Source organism: Chelon labrosus (genome assembly GCF_963514085.1).
Source record: "Chelon labrosus genome assembly, chromosome: 5".
Taxonomy (NCBI): Eukaryota; Metazoa; Chordata; class Actinopteri; order Mugiliformes; family Mugilidae; genus Chelon; species Chelon labrosus.
Window position 1 is genome coordinate 25,279,101 of NC_140341.1, and position 21,545 is coordinate 25,300,645.

At 39.0% G+C, this 21,545-nt stretch overlaps 1 protein-coding gene across 3 annotated transcripts; it reads left to right on the forward strand.

Annotated features, from left to right (window-relative positions):
• The first annotated feature begins 957 nt into the window (after positions 1-957).
• Positions 958-20,332, forward strand: traf3ip1 (TNF receptor-associated factor 3 interacting protein 1). 3 transcript variants are annotated; one of them, XM_084544836.1, is made up of 17 exons: positions 958-1,259; positions 2,581-2,649; positions 4,572-4,733; positions 5,393-5,521; positions 5,710-6,138; positions 6,220-6,288; positions 6,467-6,487; positions 6,693-6,716; positions 7,567-7,642; positions 8,087-8,107; positions 9,314-9,401; positions 10,130-10,222; positions 10,490-10,625; positions 10,707-10,743; positions 10,890-10,966; positions 17,320-17,537; positions 17,936-20,332. In XM_084544836.1, exons 1-17 carry the CDS (start codon positions 1,137-1,139, stop codon positions 18,099-18,101), a joined length of 1,938 nt encoding a protein of 645 aa, XP_084400962.1. In that variant the 5' UTR covers positions 958-1,136; the 3' UTR covers positions 18,102-20,332. The 3 variants fall into 3 exon arrangements, with proteins under 3 accessions (XP_084400962.1, XP_084400963.1, XP_084400964.1); XM_084544837.1 differs by having other exon boundaries at positions 10,490-10,622; XM_084544838.1 differs by lacking the exon at positions 6,467-6,487.
• Positions 20,333-21,545: the final 1,213 nt, after the last annotated feature.

The following is a 21,545-nucleotide window of genomic DNA, read 5'->3' on the forward strand; positions in this document are numbered from 1 at the left end:
ATGACAAAACTAAAAGACTTTAAAAAAAAAACAGTACAAAAGAAAATCATGCCCCTTCTGTGGCCTGAGGTCTGGGTCACAGCCCTGCCAATCATACACACCCACCCTGTCTGTGTGCACAGGCTCCCTTTTATAGGCTGCCATCAATTATGACTCAAGCCCTACCACTGAGCAGGTGAGCTCCCTCCCCAGATCCACCATACAATATTGGGTTGAATAACATACATAAAAACATATATATTTTCCCCGAATACCTCTACTAGTACAAATCTCATAAAACCCTTACTCAACTAACATTCACCCTAACAGACCCTTACAGTTGTCAAGCATTTGAGTGCTGTTGTGTAATTAGTTATGTTATTAGTTAAGTGATGAAGAGGACCTTCACCACAATCACTCACTGAAACACACACAAAGTAGGCCTACTGTAATAGCGACTGATAGCACACTGTGCAGAGTGAAACTAAACTACTATGGAAATTATCTTCATACATCATAAATAAAAGTCTGGGGTTCAGAAAAAATGTATATATTACTCAAGGGCTTTTATATAAAATCTGAACCCACAGGTTCAAAAAGAAGGTTTTCTCATTCACATCTTATTTCAAAATGTGCCAGTCTAAAAGTAAAGTCATTCTTAATACTAAAACTGCTTTCTACTCTTTGTGCACCTTAGACATACAGTGGCACTTAAAAGTATTTGTGCCCTCAGAATTTTCTACATAAAATGACTAAAAACAGCAGCGCATTTTCACAAATGTTCCAGAAGTAGACAAAGAACCCAATTAAATGAAACAGATAGGTAATATTGGCCCATTTTCACGAATAAACAAAAACACAGATATATTTTTTATTTTTCATTTGTTTGATTGGGTTCTCCTTGTCTACTCTCCTTCCAGGATTATCTATCTATCTGATTTGTTGCTGTTTGTTAGCTGTTGCTATGGACACAAAGAATGCTTAGCAACCGTAAACCCATGGCGCATGCGCAGTCTGCATCACTGGTGCACTCTGGGATTGCAGAATATTGACATAGCAACCAGGCGACAGAGCCGCTAAGTTTTTTTCCACTTCGGAGTACTTTCTTGCTTTATGTTCTGCGCTTAAAGTCATTTGCTTTATTTTCGCCAGCTGCCATGAATGCCGCAGTGGTGAAAAAGACTCAGGACACCCTGGGCAAAGTGATAAAGAAACCGCCTCTCACGGAGAAACTGCTAAGCAAGCCGCCGTTTCGATACCTTCACGACATCTTAAGTGAGGTGAGACTGAGCTGCTAATGTTCAGCAACGTTAGCAGGCTGGCATTATTTTAACCGGAGCCGTGAACCTATTTCCCCGTGTTTAAGGAAAGGCTGATGCCAACGGCACCTGTGTCATTTAGAAACACAAAACGGGGCAACCAGTTAGCTAGCTAATACACCCAACAGTTGCACGAGCTAAGCTAACTAAGTAAGTTAGCAAACATCAAGCAACAGTGTTGTAACGTTACTGCTCCTGCTGCTTAACAGTGCCGGTCTATTACGAATGACACTTGCCAAGCACTTAAAATACAAATATATTTCTGACCAGAGAGCTAATTGCTAATTAGCAGTAAGCTTAAATGTTGGGATGCGCAGTTACCATTGTGGCTTAGCTAGGTAGCTAGCCATGCCAACAGCTTCGTCCAGTTGCTAGGCACGACTCGAGCGCACACTATGATCAACAAACCAAATTAGTACTCTATTGGTTAACTAGAGTGAGACCAAGTAGGCTAGACGCTTTATTCAATAAGAAATTACAGCCATCAGTGGAGTCTAAATAATTAATTTTTCTTTATCATAAACTGTATTCTTGTATATCAAGGCCAACTGGTGCAACTGGTTATATCAAACCAAATGCCAGTTGAAAATAAAGAGATTGTAAATGGCAATGCCACGTGGAATAGTGATACCCAAGTCCAACATAATATTACACGCTGGCATTTAATTTGATCCCATTAGTCCATCAACCACTTTTAATAATATTTTAGATCAAAATCTAATCTGATCTGTATTATAAAATAGCATTTTTCTTTTCATGGTTAACTTCGTACACATTGCAGACATCTTTGACGTGAGGTGTCAAGCAGAGTAAAAATCAGTTTCACCTTTCGAAACAAAGGCCATTGTCACTCTCCACCTATCAGGTAGTGTTATATTTCACTATAGGTTCATGTATATTTTATAAAGGGAAGCGTTCCTGTACGTGTGTCTCTTCTCCTCTGATTAGCAACATCTTTGAGTTTGACACCAGTAATTAAGCTGTTGAAGACAAGATGGTAATTTACGAAACATTTTGATCTTATTTTCAACCAACCCACTACTTTCAAGTTTAAATTGAATGATACTGTTGGCACGATTAGTCTGCAAAAAACAAAAAAAACAAAACACTACTGCCACATATTTTGAATTTATACAAACAAATTTCAGAATAGATTTCCAGAAGCCACTTTGAAGCTGGTGCTGGTATATTTGTGTGGTTTACAGTGTGTATCTTTATGAAATAGTCTATGGTGAAAATTATGTAACAGCTGTGTAACCTTTTTTTCCCTTACCACTTGTAGGTCATCAGGACCACTGGTTTTATGAAAGGCCTATATGAGGAAAATGAAATGAAGTCAGATGGTGTAAAGGTAAGCTAACCATTCTCTTCCTGTTATTGTTTTCTGTTACCCCTGGTCCCCTGCTCCACTAGCCTGATATCGTTATTCCTCAGTCAATAGAGTTCCTGTCCTGTCTGTGTTCTGTTTATGTGCTTGCTTGGTGTCTTAAGAAGCAGCCTCACTTGATATCACCCATTTGTTACACGAGGCAGTCTGCTAGTGTTTGTGTGTTGCAGTAACCCTACACATTGCCTTTGTAACACTCTGAGTGAGTGGATCTGGCAGGACACAGCTGAGAGAGCTTGTTAAGGTGTCAGAACCCAAGACAAGGCTGTTTTGTGAGTTAACCCCGGTACTAAATAGGAAGGTGCTAAGTTAGCAGAAGAAAGGTCTTCTTAGTTGACCTTTGACAAATGTTTTTGTTCAAAACTTGATTCTTTACAACTATAGGAGCAAGTTGCTGTAATTAAATATTGTTAATCTGTCATTGTTGTCTTTATAATTTAAAATCGTTTCTTCCTGCACTGTTGTAGGGCCTATATAGGAGATACAAGAAGTTTAATGACGAGTATAGGCATATATTGAGTAGTGAAAGTAATATCAAATCTTAAACTTACTTCTTTCTTATACATCATATGATATTATAGTACAGTCTGTAAATATGATGGTAATTTGTTTGACCACCCAACATTTTAGTCTTTAATTGACTTATTTTCTTCAAAGTTGAAGTTGTGTTAAATATATTTTAACTGTAAATTACTTCAGTCAGTACAAAACAGCAATACTGTCTTATAATAATCGTCAGTAATGGCTACTACAAGCCCTCTCGGGCATTATTTTCTCTTTCATAATGCTTGATGCTGATAATCGAATATAAATCGTTGTATTTGGTAATAGCCAGCAAGGTTATACATAAACAAAGAACAATAAATTCAACTGGCTTCAGCTTTTTGGTGTAAGACCATTTAGTTCTTTATGAACTATACAAGAATCAATGCTAAATCATACTGAGGTAGACCCGAGAGGTGGGTCTCACAGCAATAAATCCTGTAGGAACTCCTGTAGAAATCCTTTGCCACTGGTTAACTGAGTGGCACATAATTTTTAATAAATTGCCAGTTTATATTTTATTCAATGTCTAGAAAGCTCCTGTGTGTTACAGAATAAAATTTTTATAAAGCAATCAACACTGCAAAGGCCACGCTATTATCAAATGGTACACAGAAGGGCCGGGTGGCTGCACCAGATACAAGTCCTTATGTTACACAGTTGGCTGGCTTCTCAGATGCAGCAGGCTGATAGACAAGAAGCACCGCTTATCTGAGTCATTAGTCGAGAAGAAGGTCTGTTTTATTTATGTACATACAAATGCAAGAATTAAATCAAAGCAGCAGTGTTTTTTCTTTCTTTTCAGAAGGTAGTTCTTGTTATAAATTTGGGTTTTCCATTTCCTCTTTTATGTTGCATTGTATTAGGCAACATGTTGTCTCTTTAAGATTCACGTTTTGAACTTGAATTGATAGATTTCTGAAAGTAACATCTGAGAAGCAGTTCAGTTATTTCATTATGTGTGGCAAATTAGTATCCACATTTTACAAGGTAAAATATAATATGTTTAGTTTAAGTAGCTTAGTCAAGAAAGGAGAGAAATCAGAGTTGAAGAGTAGACACAATTTATCATTGTTGGCTAGTTAAAAGTAAGAAATTCTGTATTAGCACCAGTTGGACTTAGTTGGACTAGTTTGCTATTTACAGATGTGCTTAAATATGTAAGCTTTAGGGAATTCTAGTGTGTTAGGAATAAATTAGTGCTCTCCAAGAATGTGCGTATCTCAAGGGTTTAATCATACTAAACTGTATTGGTAAATAATCCCACTGAAATTCATTTACTTTAACAAGCTCATACCATTTGTCATCTCTCGTAAACATCACAACATGGTTTTGCTTTCCAGGATAAAGACTCTAAGATAGCTTTCCTTCAAAAAGCTATAGATGTTGTAATGCTGGTGAGTGGCGAGCCTCTGGCAGCAAAGCCAGCGCGCATTGTGGCCGGCCATGAGCCTGAGAAAACCAATGAGCTGCTGCAGGCCATCGCCAAGTGCTGCTTAAATAAGGTCTGTCTTATTAGAAGATTACACACACACACACACACAAACTGAAAACACTTCAACTGGAATTTTCCAATTTATTTATTATTCACAATTTTTCTGTGAATAATATATAGTTATGGCACTGCATAAAAAGAAAATTGTGTTATTTTTCCACATCTAACTATTGTACTATTGGGAAAACTGGCTGCCTCAGGGAGAGCGTTGATATGTTAAATATTTTAATTGAACCCTGGAGATTGAGTGTAAACAGACAAGCTGATGCCTGGGGGATAGTTGCTCTCTAAACCGTGTGTAGACAATTCTTGGCGATTTTTCTCAGATGTTATGCAGTGTCTGTTTTTTGTTTTGAAGACATCTGGTTTCAGTTGCAAGAGCAATAGTATTTCAAAATTTTCAATGTGCATTAAACAACAATTGAAAAGCTAACAAAAACACAAGCATTCTGCTAATGTGTATTTAGCTCTGACAGCAAAGTGTGTTCAAACAAGTGTGACAGTGTTTATACTGGTCACTTGGTCACCTTGTCAAATACAGTAAATGTGACATGTTTGCTCATACATACATGTAACGAAGAAACTGCAAAATAAGAATCTGTGTTTGACCTTTTTTGGGGTTTGGTTTGCTGCATTACATTGTATGATTCTCCTGTATCTGATGTGTAGATGTCCAGTGATGATGCAGTGAAGCGAGTGCTAAAAGGAGAAAAGGTGGACATAAAGTCGAAGGCCAGCACTTCTAGGTCACAGGATAAGGAGAATAGGGAAGGACGTGAACGTCATCAGGATAGAGAGGTGAGAGTCCTCGGCCCACTAAAATAGTGGAAGTTTAAAGTTGTTACATTGTGTCAATCAAACATATGCTGTGAAATGTGTTGGCATTTGACTTTGTGATTGGATGGTTTTCTTGAAATTATCATCTTTCCAGTGTGTTCTGACTACTATTGAACTTTTACCCACTGTGTTGATATACACAATTTCAGGAGAAAAAAAAGATTACAGAGCGCAGCGGCAGTCGGGACCAGAAGGAACCAGACCAGTCCAAAGAGCACGATAGCCGACGCAGGGACGGAGAGAAAGAGCACCACCGTGAAAGGGAACGCTCTGATAAGCACCAGCGCAGCGAACAAGACCACTATGCCAAAGACCGTGACAAAGACAAGAGTCGAGACCGGGAGCGAGACAAGGATCGGGACAAAGGACGTGTCAAGGATAGGGACAAGGACAAGGACCGAGAGAGGGATCGAGAAAGGGAGAAAGACAAGGAAAGGGACAAAGACCGAGAGAAGACTAGAGAGAGAGATTCTCACAGAGAAAGAGACAAGGAAAAACGAAGAGACAGAGAAAAAGAGCGAGAGCGACACAAAGATGGTGATGAGAGGATCAAAGGTGGAGAAAATGGCAATAGCAAGGTATGACTCTTGACCCCACTCACAGCTTAAATACTGGCACAATTGTTATTATTCATGTTAAATGTGTATGTTTGTGCCCAGGCCAGGGTATCAGAAGAACCACAACAAAAGCCCGAAGAGCCCAGCAAAACAGCCAAAACTGTGCCAGCAGTAAGTTCAATCTTTAGACACACAATTGACAATGTATATACAAATCTGTCAAGCCAAGAAAGACACAGTTCAATCAATCAAGTCAATGATTTTACATATTGGAAGAATTAAACATTGATATACAGGTAGTAAGACATTCAAAGTACTTTTCTAAAATTCTGCCTCTTATTCTTGCAAGGAACCAAATCCAGCTGAAGAGGTATTCAAGCCTGCAATAATGATCAATAGAAAATAGATGTATATCGCAGATGTTTTAGTGTTTGAATGTAGTCTTGATTGTAGTGGCTTTGGGATGGCTAGCTGCTTGATTTAGTACTAATCTGGCTGTAACAAATGTGACGTTTCCTCTAATTCTAAATGATGATTTAGTTTCTGGTGTAATGCTATGTTCTTTACCTGTGCAGCCCACAGAATCAGTTGAGAACCAGGTAAGAACTTAGTCTGTTGAAACCGTTTAGATTACTGGCATTTTTTCTTTTCAAATGCTTCTGATTCTTTGAGTGTCTGCTTCTACTTTTTACTAGATTTTGAATGTCTTTTGAGCTATTGTCAGGGGAGGGAATTTCCTGTGTGGTAGCTACTCAACTGTTTAGCCTGGATTACTGTTGCAATGCAAAACATTTTGCCAGCGTGCTCTTAGACCTATTATTGAGGTAGAACATATTGTAGGTTTGTGCTTCATACGATGCGGTACGTATTGAGTCTTGGAATGTTCAGTAAAGCATAAAATCTCCCTGTTTTCAGCCAAGTAAGGGAGTTAACTACCCAAAACAATTCAATTGCTGTTGTCTCTGTTTGTTGCTCTGCTTTGTTGCTGTTTTTAGGAGAGAGCTTACACTTCCATCCTACATTCCCTCTGATACTGTTGCACTCTTGCTTTTTGGCTTGTTTTCAGTTCAGTATTGTTTTGCATGACGCCTCCGCTGTTATTTTATTAGATGTCTGGTGTTGAGGCTTCCAGTGCTTATTCTACCCCTCACAACAGTCATTTCTCGCTTTGATTTGAAGGGAATCTGCCTTTGCTTGTGTGCTATACTATCATGTTGCTACATGGAAAAATGTCGAGGTTTTACCTTTAGCATGACACCTAGTAAATATTTGTTGGCAGTGTAGATCATTTCTGAATGTGTGATCCAGCATGTAAAGCTGGGATTGGACTTAATGCTGTGTATTGAACCTCAGCCGCACACAAGAGAGCTCTAAATAAGAATGCATCAGTGTGTGTTGCCTTTCAGTGCCTGCCATCCAAAATATGTATAATTTCGCTTCCCATTACAGTCTGATAGTCCAGCCAGAATACCTCGGCCATCATCTGCCAAAGGGCAGAGGCGGAGACCCAAAGTTGGAGGTCAAGGTAACTCCCCAGCCCCACCTTATTCTACATCCTATGTTACTTACCTGTACTAGCAGAATGCATTTCATAGAGTTAGTGCAAATAAAAAAAATAGTACTCTTGACTGTCTTTCAGTCGTCGACAGGAGGCTTTTAGTGTGTCCAGATTGATTTTACAGTTGACAGCCTTCTATTTGTATTCCACTAATAAAAATGTTGGCTAGTTCCCTTAATGGGAGTTAGGAGTTACTCATCACTGTCACTGTTGTTTTGGCAGAACCAGTACATATTCTTTCGAACTGACAATAAAACATTTTCTACAAAGATATTCTACTATAAATATTTCAAAGATACACAGGTTATTCAAATCTGTTTTTCTATAGCAAATACTTTTGTGTTTGTCTTTGTAATGTTTAGTTTTTACTTGAAGGGATCCTAACAATGCATTGTTCCTTGCTTTCAACAGATGAATCTGACAGTGAGGGAGGTAAGTGTTCGCTCTCCCTCTGTCCCCTTCTGTCTCCCTTATACAGTTCCATGTAGATAACGACATACTAAGTTTTTTGTTTGTTTGTTTTTTTAAAAAATCACATGAGAATTTTTCTTGTGGAAAAAGGATCAACATTGCAGCAGACAAATGTAAAATGCATTTTGAGGATAGTTGTGGAAAGCTGCAGTATTGGCTATTGATCATACATTTCTATTGATAAACCCATATTTAGTGATAAAATCCTGATATAAATCATGTTAGCCACAGTATGTTAACTACCTTTTTGACTTTCAGTACAAGAGTTTAATAACTCATTAACTGAATAAATTACTCACTCAGTGATTAACAGTAGTGAAATCCTTTGTTAAAGCATCTGAATAAGTCAGTCGAGTTTTTTTTGTAAAGTCCTGTATTAGATACAGTGTCTCAATAGGTTACACCGACAATGAATCCTGACCCAACCCAAACTTGCCTGAGTGAAGAGGTACACCTGAGGCAATAAGACATTTGCAGAAATAAACACAAAGCTATGTTGGCGTTAAGTCCAAAAGTAGTTAATATCTATTTGTGGAGCTAATATTCTCGAACTTTAAGTCACTGCCAATGTAGGAGAAAATCCAAACAAAGAGCAAAGTTCACCTGTGGACACTGAAGCTGTATGAGAATAATCTGTGGGTTCTTTGTTTGATTCTGGATCAAATGAATCGCAGATCTTGAAGACTTCCTTATCACCATGTTAAAAAGCTGTTTTACTTTCTACTGTGGTTGACAGTTTTCTCTCCATTGTTGGGTGTAGAAATGTGTCCCAGTACACCTATAACCACACCCAACAGGGATGTTATTAGATCCTGAAGTATACCTACACATCACTGTATCCAGGGGAGAAGATAACTGTGAGAAGTCTCCAAAGACTAGATTTTCAAAGGGTTTTTAAGCTAACCTTGAAAACACATTCTCGCGGTGTTATAAGGAAGTATTCAAATGGAACACTCAGTTGAAGCCTATTCTTAACATGTGTTGAAAGGGAGTGTAAGGAGGCAAAATCTGTCATTTATAAATAAATAATGCTTTCCCAGGTTTGTGCAGTTTTATAAAGAAATACAATTATTTGTTCAAGCGGTCAAGCCTCAGTATGCTAGGGCTAGGTGTGATCTTTGCTCTACTGTGCAAAGCTCACCACCAGTGATTGTTTTCCTTTCACAGATGGAGATGTTCAATTAGCCCAGAGACCTGTCCCCCAGGAAAATGGAGACGCTGGAGGATCCTCAGTGCCATCCGACATGGCTTCCAGGTCTGTACAGTCAACAATCAACCTCACCACATTTGCAAGACTTTGCTGAAGCACTGTGTAGGGTTCATTACTTTTTGCTTGCAAAAAGTGTTGCTCAAGATCACAAAAGCACGCTTCCAAAGCTTGGGCTGCTTTCACATTCATCTGTCAAACATGCACATACACAAGCTCTATACAATATGACCAAAATCGAAACAATATACAATGCAATATTATACTATAGTCAAATAATAGATAAAATATTTCTGAAGCTCAGAATGTTCAGTTTTTGTTGAGAAATTCCAAAGAGAAGCTGATTCTGTGTTATTTGTAGTGTTATTTCACTGCGTTATGTGGTGTTATTTCAGTTGTATTTTAAATATTTATATAAAATTGGTCTTGGCGTTTGCTTCTGAAACTACCCAGGACCTGAACAGAGATGAGTTCCAGTAGATTTTACAGTGTGGATGATTAGGAAATTCTTTTCTTCAACTGATTTACTGGTTACGGTTGGTTTGTTGGGCATCTGTGTTACATTAGCTGGAACTGATGTTGTCCAGAACAAATGTTATCCCCAAAATATCTGAATGACTCAGTGTTGCTGTCACAAGGTGGACATTCAGCAGATATCAAAGTGCTATTAACACAATCTTGCTTTTGTAAAATTTTGATCTAAAATCTAAGATTTACTCCATATTTTATATATATATATATATATATATATATATACACACTCCCTTATTCTACAGCAGCAGACGAATACCGCGGCCAAGCAGTGCTCGCCCAGCACCACCTCGTGTCAAGAGACAAGAAAGCTACACTGATGTGACCCCAGCTGAGAGGTGACTTCATCATTTATCTTCACTGATCTTAATGTTTAATTTATACTAACAAGGACTACATACAGTACTTCTCTTTGTGAATTAATTTTAAGGGTTTTAAGTGTATTTCGGTTTGTACTAGCAGAACAGATTACTACTGACCAAACCAAAAACAAACAAAAGCATTTGGAACAGTTACGCAGTGTAGATTTGCCCTCAAGACGGCATGTATTTCTCATACATGCAGTATTAGTAGTAGTCAAATGAGTTAAGCTCTTTTTCTGTCAGGTTGTCTAGTGCCAAACCCTCAGCACCTGTCATCATGGACGGGAAGAGGCTATCTGAAGATGACGAGGATGAAGATGAACAATTTCTCGTGGAGGAGGCAGTCCCTCCACCCTCAGATGCTCCTGAAATGGAGGTTGTAAGTGATTCCAGCAGTGAGTTGTTCATAGAAAAACATGAACTCTAATGGGTACTAATCTACTATTCTTCTGTATTACAGGAACATGCACAGGAACTAGACAGTGAAGAGAAGCATGGTACATACTTATATTTTCTTTATTGTTTTCCTTCTTTATTACAAGGGCTCAACAGTGCTACAGCTTCTGACTTGTCACATGACCTAGTTTTTTATTTTATTTTTTATAAATCATTAATTTTCTTCTCATTGTTTCTCTCGCTGTAGGTGGCCTTGTGAAAAAGATCCTTGAGACTAAGAAAGACTATGAATTGTCACCATCCTCCCCCAAATCTAAAGAACAGGTATGTACTGTATAGCGTAGTTTCTTGTATTTCCACTAGGTGGCAATATTAGCCCTGTTTTCTCCAGGTTATCAACATCAGTTATTAAACATCTTCACAACTTCTGTCAGCGACTCTTTCTGGAAATGTTGCTTCTAGGGATCATGTTTTGACCACACTGAAAAACCCTGTGCAACACTGGTTTTTATCAAAAGAGAGATATAAACAAATGGAGCGGCGAGGTGTAATTGCACTGCCTTGAAACCACAAAAATGTTCCCCATCAGTGAAGCTGAAGGGCTAATAACCAGACAAGCAAGTATGGTCCTTAGCAGACCACACACAACTGATACACACATCAAGATGTCTGGAGCCAAATGAGCTTGTTTTCTTGGGTTGCTCAATATTTTAGGTATGCTTACTTATTTTTTATTTTTTTTAGTTACAGACTTCTCGGTTCTGTTGAAAGGTATCTGCCATCTTGGGAACAAGCTCTTAGAGCTTGTTTTCAGTTCACACGTTTCACATTTTTAACTTGATAGAAATCATACAATGCACACCTAGTATTTCAGTCAAGTTTTTTTTTCAACCCTGCTCTACAACCCTGTTTCCCAAAAACTTCTGGAATTATAAACTGATAATAAAACAGAAGGAAATGATTCATAAATAATTTAAACCCCATATTTATCTGAAAATAGTACAAAGACAAAAAATATTTGCCAATTTTGAACTCATCCCAGTAAAATGTTGAGACAAATGTTTATTGCTATGATGCATAACCTGTTTTAACAACACTCTGTAACCATTTTGGAGCTAGAGAGATCAGTTGTTGTGCTTCTGAAAGCAAACTATTTCCCATTTCCTGTTCTTGTTTTATATAGTATTTCAGATGCTCAACAGTTTAGAGTCTCCTTTGTTGTAGTTTTGTTTTGATAATAGGACAATTAACCGCAGAATGGCCCATTTAGCACCCAGACTCTTCATATGGAGCCATTCTGATATGTGACTGAATACATGCAGTCATTTGGCTTTGTAAGAAGACTTATAAGACTATAAGAAGACTTTCCCTGAAAAATCACATTGTGTTGATGGCGGCATATGTTATTATGTACATGTGTACGCTAAAGCAGCCATTACTCCATTACTGGCTGGTGTCCATGATTTTCAAAAAAATTCAAATTTTTCCATCTGCAATCAGCTTGGGGCCAGAACAAGTAGTATTCCTGGATCTTGTCAATATATATGTTTTTTTTCTTAGATGTTTTAATTTGCATTTGTGCGTGCAGTTTGCAGAAGTGTTCCTGAGTCTATTCAGTGATTTCCACTTCAAAATCATGACTGTAAGGCAGTGCTACCTGATGGCCAGAAGATCACATTTGATATTGTTTTTGGCACAGAAATCTCTTCTGATTCTCTCAGTCTTTTAAAGACATGTATGTGATACCCTCCTTCTTTGCAATTATAAAACATAATTGTTTAATTATTGAAGTACCTGCATACCACTTCACAGAGTGGTGAACCTTCCCCTCTTTATTCTCTTCTAAGACTTGGCTTCTCTGGAATGCTCTTTTTGTTCACACTTATGTTACCAGCCTGGTCCCTAGATCTTTCACCAGGTATTTCTTTTATCAGTATTACATTTTCCATCCCTTTGGAATCAGTTTCAGAAGTATGCATTTTAGATACATTGTGTTTGTACTATTTTCAGTTAAATATGGGTTTAGATTATTTGCAAATCATTGCACCAATTTCTATTTCTATTTTACTTTCACTTTTTTTCTTGTTTTGTCGCTGAACAACCTCCAGTAAAAACAATACATATACGGTTGAGAGGCATGACAGTAAGGTTGCTTCTTTCTTGTCATCTCCTCTTTGATCTAGACTTTATTCTGCACATGATTTCTCAAGGTGACACATTACTGCCGTTCGTCCTGGGTTCCAGTCTGTGAGCCTGTTTAGCAGCCAGAGAGAGCAGTCATTCATCAATATTTGGAGTATGAAACAGTGTGAAGCTTACAGTTTGGTCTGCACTCCATGGTGTGAGGTGGTGTATGCTGTCTGCTTTGGGTGGTCCACTTCACTGAAGCATACGCTCCCTGTATCCCTTCCTAACTGACCACCCTGACTCTGATGGATGCACTGTTTTGGACTGTCACTCGTGCAGAAAGGCCCCTGATCTATCTCTTCCTAACTGTGGCCCTGTCCCACATCATCCCTCATTACGCACACCTGAAGTTGTCGAAGCTTAACCAGCAGTAGATTGAACTAGCTTGACGGGAATGTGCAAGCCTAGAATGCGGTGAACTTTACAGTGTGTTAAATGTAGTTTTTACATATCTCTACCCACAACGACAAGTCCAACCAAACATTCAAACAGACATGCACAGACAAAACATCCAAAATAGCTGAGCTCTTTTAGTAACATGAGCATAGCCTTGTAGAGTTTATCCCAATTTTCTTAATGCAGCCTCCTCAGTTTTCAGCGTCTCCAAACCTTCGTTTTCTCTGTATCCTGTATGGTCTGCAGGGGCACCGAGGCCAGGTATGTCTGCACTTAGGAACTGCGAACTGCTCAGTCCACCCGACCATCATTATTGGCTTTGCCTCGTCAGCTGTATAAAGAACTATAATGACTTCCTTCCTGACATGAAAGGTTGGAGAGGTCAGCTTAATGGAGTTATTTTTTCCCCCTTTTCTAATTGTAATCATGGTAAAACACGCAGGGACAAAAATGTAAATATTGAGCTTCCTCATTCTGTGTGGCTTGACTGGTTTGAAATTACAGCTGCTGTAATTTCATTTTTTATGACAATGTTTGTCAAAATGCAGCGGTAAAATAGGAAAAGAGGCACAAACCTCTTAATATTAGGTTTAGTACAGAAATGTTGGCCTTGACATTTACAGAGGCTTATCTCTTATGTTATTCCCATTGAGACTTCTTTTCTGCCATACCTATATTAATTTAGCTCTTGCAAAACTGATGTAAATAAAAGGAAAGCTTAAACAGTCAAGTGATTTTTGCCATGTCCCACCACTGTGTGTGTGACCCAAGTATTTGCTGTATATTTATGGGGATGACCTTCCTCATGACCCCTCGGCAGCCTTGTATATTATTCCAAGATACTTCTCTTTTTATTTAGACAGAATCTGCCCCTTGTAACAGCTGCGTTTTCATAAGACTTTTTGTGTACTCTTTCCCTCTATTTCTTTGCCCCCATCAAATTAGCCTTGATGAAGGTTTGTAATGTATAAATAAACGCTGTGGCATACAAATGGATGGCTGTTGAGTGAGAGTCACGGAGGAGAAGGGCCAGAATACTCTCTGCAGAATTGTCAAGAAAATAAATACTCCTCTCGGTAGACCTCTGTCTCTTCATAAACATCCAGCGTTTTTTTGTGGAAACACAAGGAAATGACCCTGTGGCATTCCATTAGTCATATTACTTTTGTAGAGGTCGTATTGACTTGTTGGAGGAATTTGGTCAAGTTTATGAGGCAGCCAGAAGTTGTTATCTAGCCTGACCTCCACCTTGTCAACATATTTTGACCCCAAGTTATACCTTACAAACTGCTGTTTCTCTTCATAAAGGTGAAAGTTTAAGCACAACAAATTATTTCCAATCTTTCACTGCACCATAGCCAATGGCCCCCCAAAAGTCTCCCCTCAGCTCACCCCATACGCCTGGTGGGAATCTCTGTTGTTTTCCCAAGCGGCTACTGTGACCTTGTAACAACATCCTTTAACCTCATTGCGTTTGTCCTCACCTCACTGACTCCAAGTTATTTTTATGATCTAGCTAGACTTCTGAATGGCCTTTTATGAAAAATAGCAGGCCCAATTCTCATTCTCTGGCTGATCTCTAGAAGAAGTCACTGCAAGAACATTCTGGATGTGTCGGTGTCTCCAAATGTACATCATCCCTGAAGGTTTCATATTTGGTCTTTAATGATCTATTATTTCTAAAAAAAAAAACTTTTTTTTTTCACCGTAGCATTAGTAATTATCTGTGTGATTTCCCTAAATTCATTCATTAAGATTGATTAAATAACAAGCCTGTTGAGCTTTCTGTGTCACAGCCTACTGTAACCTTAACTTGTATTTGCAGTGAAGTTGATTGCGGGTATACAAGCTTTTATGTAATTCCTTTGCGTTGATTTGCCAAGCTCTTGTTCTGACCACATTCATTCTGTAATGAACGCTTTATTTTATATATATAGATAGATATATATATCTATCTATATATATATATAAAGAAGCAGCTCTGTTTCCATAAAGTCCTCAGCTTGTGTCTAAATCATTGTTTTCCCATTCAGTGATACTCCAAAGGTTGCTATGGCACTGACAGGTTCTGTGCTTTCAACTAAAATTTCTTGTCAGAGAATGCTTTGAAGAATGTTTTTCTCTTTCAAAGAAAATCTGTATAAGTAACCCATAAATCATTTGTAACACAGTTCCTAATCAAGCTGATTACGCATGTGATGACTGGAGGAATTTTACATTGTACTGTAATTTGCAGGGTTGGGATATGCATAGTTAAATTGTATGCCTTTTCTTGTATGTGCATGCAAGAAAAGTTATAGAAGTCAAACTTCACTTCTTCCACTTATGAGTCCACTCACTTTTCTAGCACAAGCCAGAGGTGCTGTCCTCCACATTGCCTGGGGCTTCCATCACTAAGATAATGGGAAAACCTGCCCCTGTTCTTCCTCTCTCACCTTCTGCTCCTCTGTGGTCACCATGTCTAAATATTGTTCTGTGATCTGGGCGAGAAAAAGGAAAACTAGGAGCACGCAGGTCTTGTAGACCCCGACGGAGACCTCCATAATGCTGTGATTTATCTATCCAGACAGATTGCGCACGAACAAGAGGTCATGTTTTCACACTAAGTTTTTTTTTTTTTTTTTTTTTCCAACAGAGGAGGGGTGCTGGGGGTGGGGGGACTAAGGTAGCAAGGGGATGGCAAATAGAATGAAGCCGTGGGTTGTCTGGGCTATGCAGACCAAACCACAGTCAGGCAAGCTGAATGAGCCATAGAGTGTTTGTCTAGCTGCAAGGTTCATGGCGCCCAGTGGAAAGCCACCCACCTTGCTCTGGGACCACTGGGCCAAGGCAGTTCAACCCTCACACTCTTGAGCTGCCACGAACGGGTAACCGAGTGAGGTTTTCAGAAATTTGTACTTGCTTCCTGAAAAGAAATGGTGGCAAACAATAATGTCTGATGTCATTTCTGCAGTGTGGTCTTGTCTTGTCAAGCTCACTTTCAAAATTGTAATTAGTTAGCTGTTTTTAGTTTGTTTTAAGAGATGCTTGATAAGGCAAATGCTATATGCACCAGCTATGCCAAGCATATGTGGCCTTCCACCCGAGCAGGCTCTATGACAGATTGTGTGTTTTGAAGAGGAAGCTGTCATTTAGTTTACGCACTGTTGCAAGTATGATTTCTGAAGCCTCATGAAGGCAGGTGCTCCCATCTGTGGAGCCAAACGGCATATTTTGGGCCAAGAGTGGAACTTGAAAGGAGGCATAAGTGTAGTAGTTGTTACTCAATACTGTCGTAAAATAACCCCACTGCCACAGCCTGTTACTAAAATAAACAAGACTTAAAGACCCACGATTGCGGGCGGGGGTTATGTGTGTTCACTGTATGCTTCGCCTGATCCTCTGGTGGGTGTTTGTAGGTGTGTGTGTGCGTATGTGGCTTTAGGGTTGAACTACTCGGTGCTTTCACAGTAGACACACATGCGTGCGCACACACACAGGCCTTGCGAAGCCCAGCTGAGCAAACATCCTTGGGTTTGCTCCCTGCCAAGGGAGGTTCTTCCCTGTTACCTTCCCCTACTTTTTGCCATCAAGGGACTGAGCATAATTGGGATATACTGAACCCCCCCTTCAGCCGCACACCATACACTGGAAGCCTTCACCAGCATTTCAGCCAGGCCCCCTACTTTAGCCAACACAATTCAGCAGGGCTTTTGATCTTTATATATACAGCTAGGTTGGTAGAATTCCTGCCTAACATTTTTAGCCTTGAAATCCTAAACCACTAAATTACAGCCTTGCAATGCTTCTGGTCATTTGAGACTTTGCTGCAAAAGGTGGAATTCCCAAAGAGAGTTTATTATGTTTTAGTCTAGGGACACACAAGTGTTTTTTGTGTGTGTTCTTACAGCTGTTTGCTATAGTGCTGAGTGTTAAATCATACAGATCATATAAAAACCTTTCTTCAGACTATAACATTGAGGGACCTGTTCATTAAATTAAACATGCAATGAAAATACCAACATATTCTCTTCTAGTATTTGAAGTTTATATGCTTTATCAGCATTAAGGATTTAATCCCCCAAACCTTATCATTGTACCACTTTCAATTTCAGAACTTGGTGTCCGAAGCGGCACGGAAGAAAGAGCGGGACATGGTGACGAGGGAAATCGAGCGGCTTCGCTCATCCATTCAGTTGGTGTGCCGTAGTTCATTGCCTCTGGGTAAGATCATGGACTACATCCAGGAGGACATGGATGCCATGCAGGCTGAATTGCACACCTGGCGGCGGGAGAACAAGGAGCACGCACAGGCCTTGCTGCAGGAGCAGAGGTTGGATTGGCACACACAAAACACACTTGTTGAATGCAGTGCAAGGGTGTTATCTTTCTATCACACTTACTGATAGAAAGTACTGATCAGTACTGTAGTTCTGAATCCAAAATATTACGTTTATTACTATTAAATTTGTCCTTGCCATGGGTAAAGAAAAAAATAAAGACTATCCATAAATCACTTGTTTTTCTCTCTTAGAAGGTGATATGCTACTGTAATCCCACAGACATCCAGTATTTTATCTTAAATTGAAAGTAATATGAAAGTAATAAGCAGTATGAGGTAGCTGTGTGAGATTTTACCAAAAACACCCAGGTCTTCTGCTGTTATATTTTTCATTTGAGCAACTAATTATCAGTTCTTTGTTCTTGTGTGTCTGTTTGTCCATGCTGCAGAGCGACAGACCGGGCGGTGGAGCCTCTGAAAGCAGAACTAACTGAGCTGGAGCAGCTGATCAGGGACCAGCAGGACAAGATCTGCGCTGTAAGGTCTAACATACTGAAGAATGAAGAGAAGATCCAGAAGATGGTGACTGGAATCAGCTTCTCTTCCAGAACCTGAGTGAGAAACAAGGTCTTAAAATGCACTGAATATTTAGGTTTTTGCAGTTTTTGTTCAGAACAATGGTAAAACCATTTTTCTAGGGGACTGTGTGGCACGGGACCAAATACAGCACTTTTAGATTTTCCTGTCTGAATAGGAGATCGTTCCAAATATGTTCCTACACACAAAGAGCGAAAAACATCTCTAAGATCTTGGCAAATAAAAGTGCTACTCAGAGGATCAGTGGTTTGACACTATTCTCAAATACTTACACGATGAACAGAGAGTGGATTTTCATTGTGTTGGAGATGAGCCAGCTGATGATAGTAAAACTCATCTTCTTGCTCTGCGCACTAGCCTACCCACATCTTTGGCCCTTGATCTATAATGGTGCCTTTTAGGAATGAGCCAGTGTCCAGCTCATGACTTGGGCATTATATAAAGTTATATTTAATGCTTAGTTATGCTGCACATTTAGCATTAGCTCAAACTCAAATGTATTTCCTTATTCACTTAATCAGAAATTCAGACTGCATTTTTAGAATCCAGCATTGTGTTCTTGTTGTCAGGTCGTCGAACTTCGACCTGGAGTTACTTTGGAGTAGTGAGCTGTCTTGTTTTCTGGTTCTTTTGCTGTTTTCCATGATGATAATGGGATCCGCTGCAATGCTATTAGACTACCTATGGGACAATAATTAAACATACTCGTGGCACATTAAGCTGACTGGCACAAGAATTTCTAACACTCGCCTGGAGAAATCAAGGATTACTAGGGAGGCTCCCGATGGCCAAGTTGACTGAAATATTACATGTTACATGATTTTCTTGGTTTATATTTTTTCATGACCCTTTTTTGGGATCGTTCCTTCTTCTTCCAAACCCCTTCATTCAGGCTATTCCCCTCAGGCTACCTTCCCTAAGAGGGTTTACACTTTTTTTTTTTTTTTTCTTTTCAAATTAGTATCTTGCTTCGTTCACTCTTCCATTTTTGAAGCACTGCTGCACTTTGACATGTATGATTAAGGGCGGTACCTTTTATGTTTTTGAGGAAATGCTTTTAGCAACTACGCAGTGTTAGAATTCTCTCTCTTTAGTCATCTTTGAAATAATAACATACACACTAATCTTATGTACCTTCAGGGAAAATTCTCCTTGCATTGAGCATGCAGGATAGCCACCATTATGGAGGTCACTCCTGGTATTGTAAAATATGCCAAACGGTTACTTTTTTTGACACACTGTTCAGATGGAGCATTTTGTGAACTTGCTTTATAAATCAGAAAAAATATATGAAATCATATTTTACTATCTCTTTTTGAAACTTCAAGATATGTGCTTCACACAAGTAGCTAATATGGAAATATTAAGCAATACCAGACTGATAATTGTAGTAGGAGATGAGATGGTAGACATGTGAGACTGAAAGAAGCCGTTGTTTTCCTGAACATTTCACTGATGGAACTGTCTTGTTGTTGTTGATGTGTGAATGAAATACAAGATGTTTCCTTGTATAGTGGCCTAATCTCAGCCCAAGTAAAAATTCAGTCACCAGATTTAAGTACTAGCACCAATGTAATTTAACACTGTTAATACTTGCGCACATGCAGTTGCTCTCTCTGTTAGTTATACTGCACATTTGTGTTTACAAGAAATGATACAAAAAGAAAACTCCTGGTTGGACTGATGAATGTAATCCATTATTTAACTTTACTTTTCCATAATGACCAATGATTGCAGATGTAACAGAACAGGTTTAAGTGAATGTTATGACCACACACACACTCACACTCCCCGGTCAGACCAATGGATTACAAAAATAAAGGTGTCACAACACATGTGCTAACAACATGCATTGATTCGGTGACGTCATGGCCTGCTATATTTGAAGGATTTGGCAGTTTATAAATAATTAACACAGACCCATTTTGTTTTTTGAAAAAATACAGCTTGAAACTGTACCAGAAAAGTCTAATGTGCTATCATTCCTATCATTCCATCTAATCTTACTCTGTTGTTATTACAGTATTATATTTAGTCCATAAGTGTAAATGTCTAAGGAAGTGGTAACCTATGGAAAAAATAAATCAAATTAAAACTCTTGCAAAGCGGGAAACCTGCATGCTCATTTGTTGTATGAAAGGACTATTTACACTGTACACTATTTGTATCATATCCTCAGTTTGCTTTAAACTGTACATTATGTATATGTGGAGACTGTATCATAGATGAAATAATTATATAATTTTGTAGTGGAGTGAAATAAATGGTTACATTGTAATAAATATGTCTCTTTTTTTCTCCCTTTTTTTGTTTGGATAGTACTTAAATGTCAACTTATCCTTACAATGGCACTTTATTGAGAGCTCCCGATTGTCCTGGTTACATTGAAAGTGAAATGATAAGTGACCCTAGTTTGTGATTATGAAGAAGGGGACTCTTGGCAGAAGTTAAGACCCTCAAGTTGGACTAGCAGCAAGCCATGAAAGAGCTGCGACTCACACAAAACATATTAGGAAACCCCTTTAATAGCTATTAAGTCAGATTTGGACAGAGCATTTGTGATGCAAGTTCAAGGTTTAGCCAAATGCCCCTTGCAGGAGGCATGACACCTGCTTTCGGAAAAGATGCTGGCCCCAGTCTCAACAGGTGCAGTGCAGGCCAAAGAAAGGAAGGCTCAGTTGTCCATCTGCTTTCACCTTTAAACTTTGGGCCTCCACAAAGAAGAAGTGACTCACAACATGACCACCTCTGAACTTTAATAAAGAAAACTTGATTTGTCTTTTGAATTTCACAATAGTGTGTCTGAGTAGTGACTCCACATTTAGCTTTCAAGACTAAAGATCACTAATCCTTAAATGAGGCCAAACTTGAAGATTCAATCACTTTTTCAACTTTAATCTTGAAAGTTAATACTTGAGGTGGATAAAATACACTGGCACACATTCAACTTCAACTAAGTGAAGTAATTAGTATTCTGTGTGTTGTGTTGCCATGTCAGGTGACTGCATGGGCTACACTGAGTAAAACTGTTACTGCCTTTCTGTGTAGAGTTTGCATGTTCTCCCTGTGTCTGTTTGGGTTCTCTCCGGGTACTCTGGCTTCCTCCCACCGACCAAAGACATGCTCTTTTGGTTAACTGGTGACTAAATTGGCCATAGGTGTGAGTGTGAATAGTTGTCTGTGAATGGCCCTGTGATAGACTGGTGACCTGTCTAGGGGTGTACCCCACTTCTTGCCTAATCACAGCTGGGATAGCCCCCCTCCCCCCATGACCTTCCAGAGGACAAGTGGTTACAGAACATAAATGAATGAATGTTACTGTCCAAATGTGATACTAGCTTAACTGGTATCTTTCAATACATTCTTTTTCCACCATATGCAGCCTATGTACAGACCTGGACGTCTGTAAGCGACCTGTCCACTGATGGGGACACATGGCCCTGCTGATCTGTGTGTTTATTT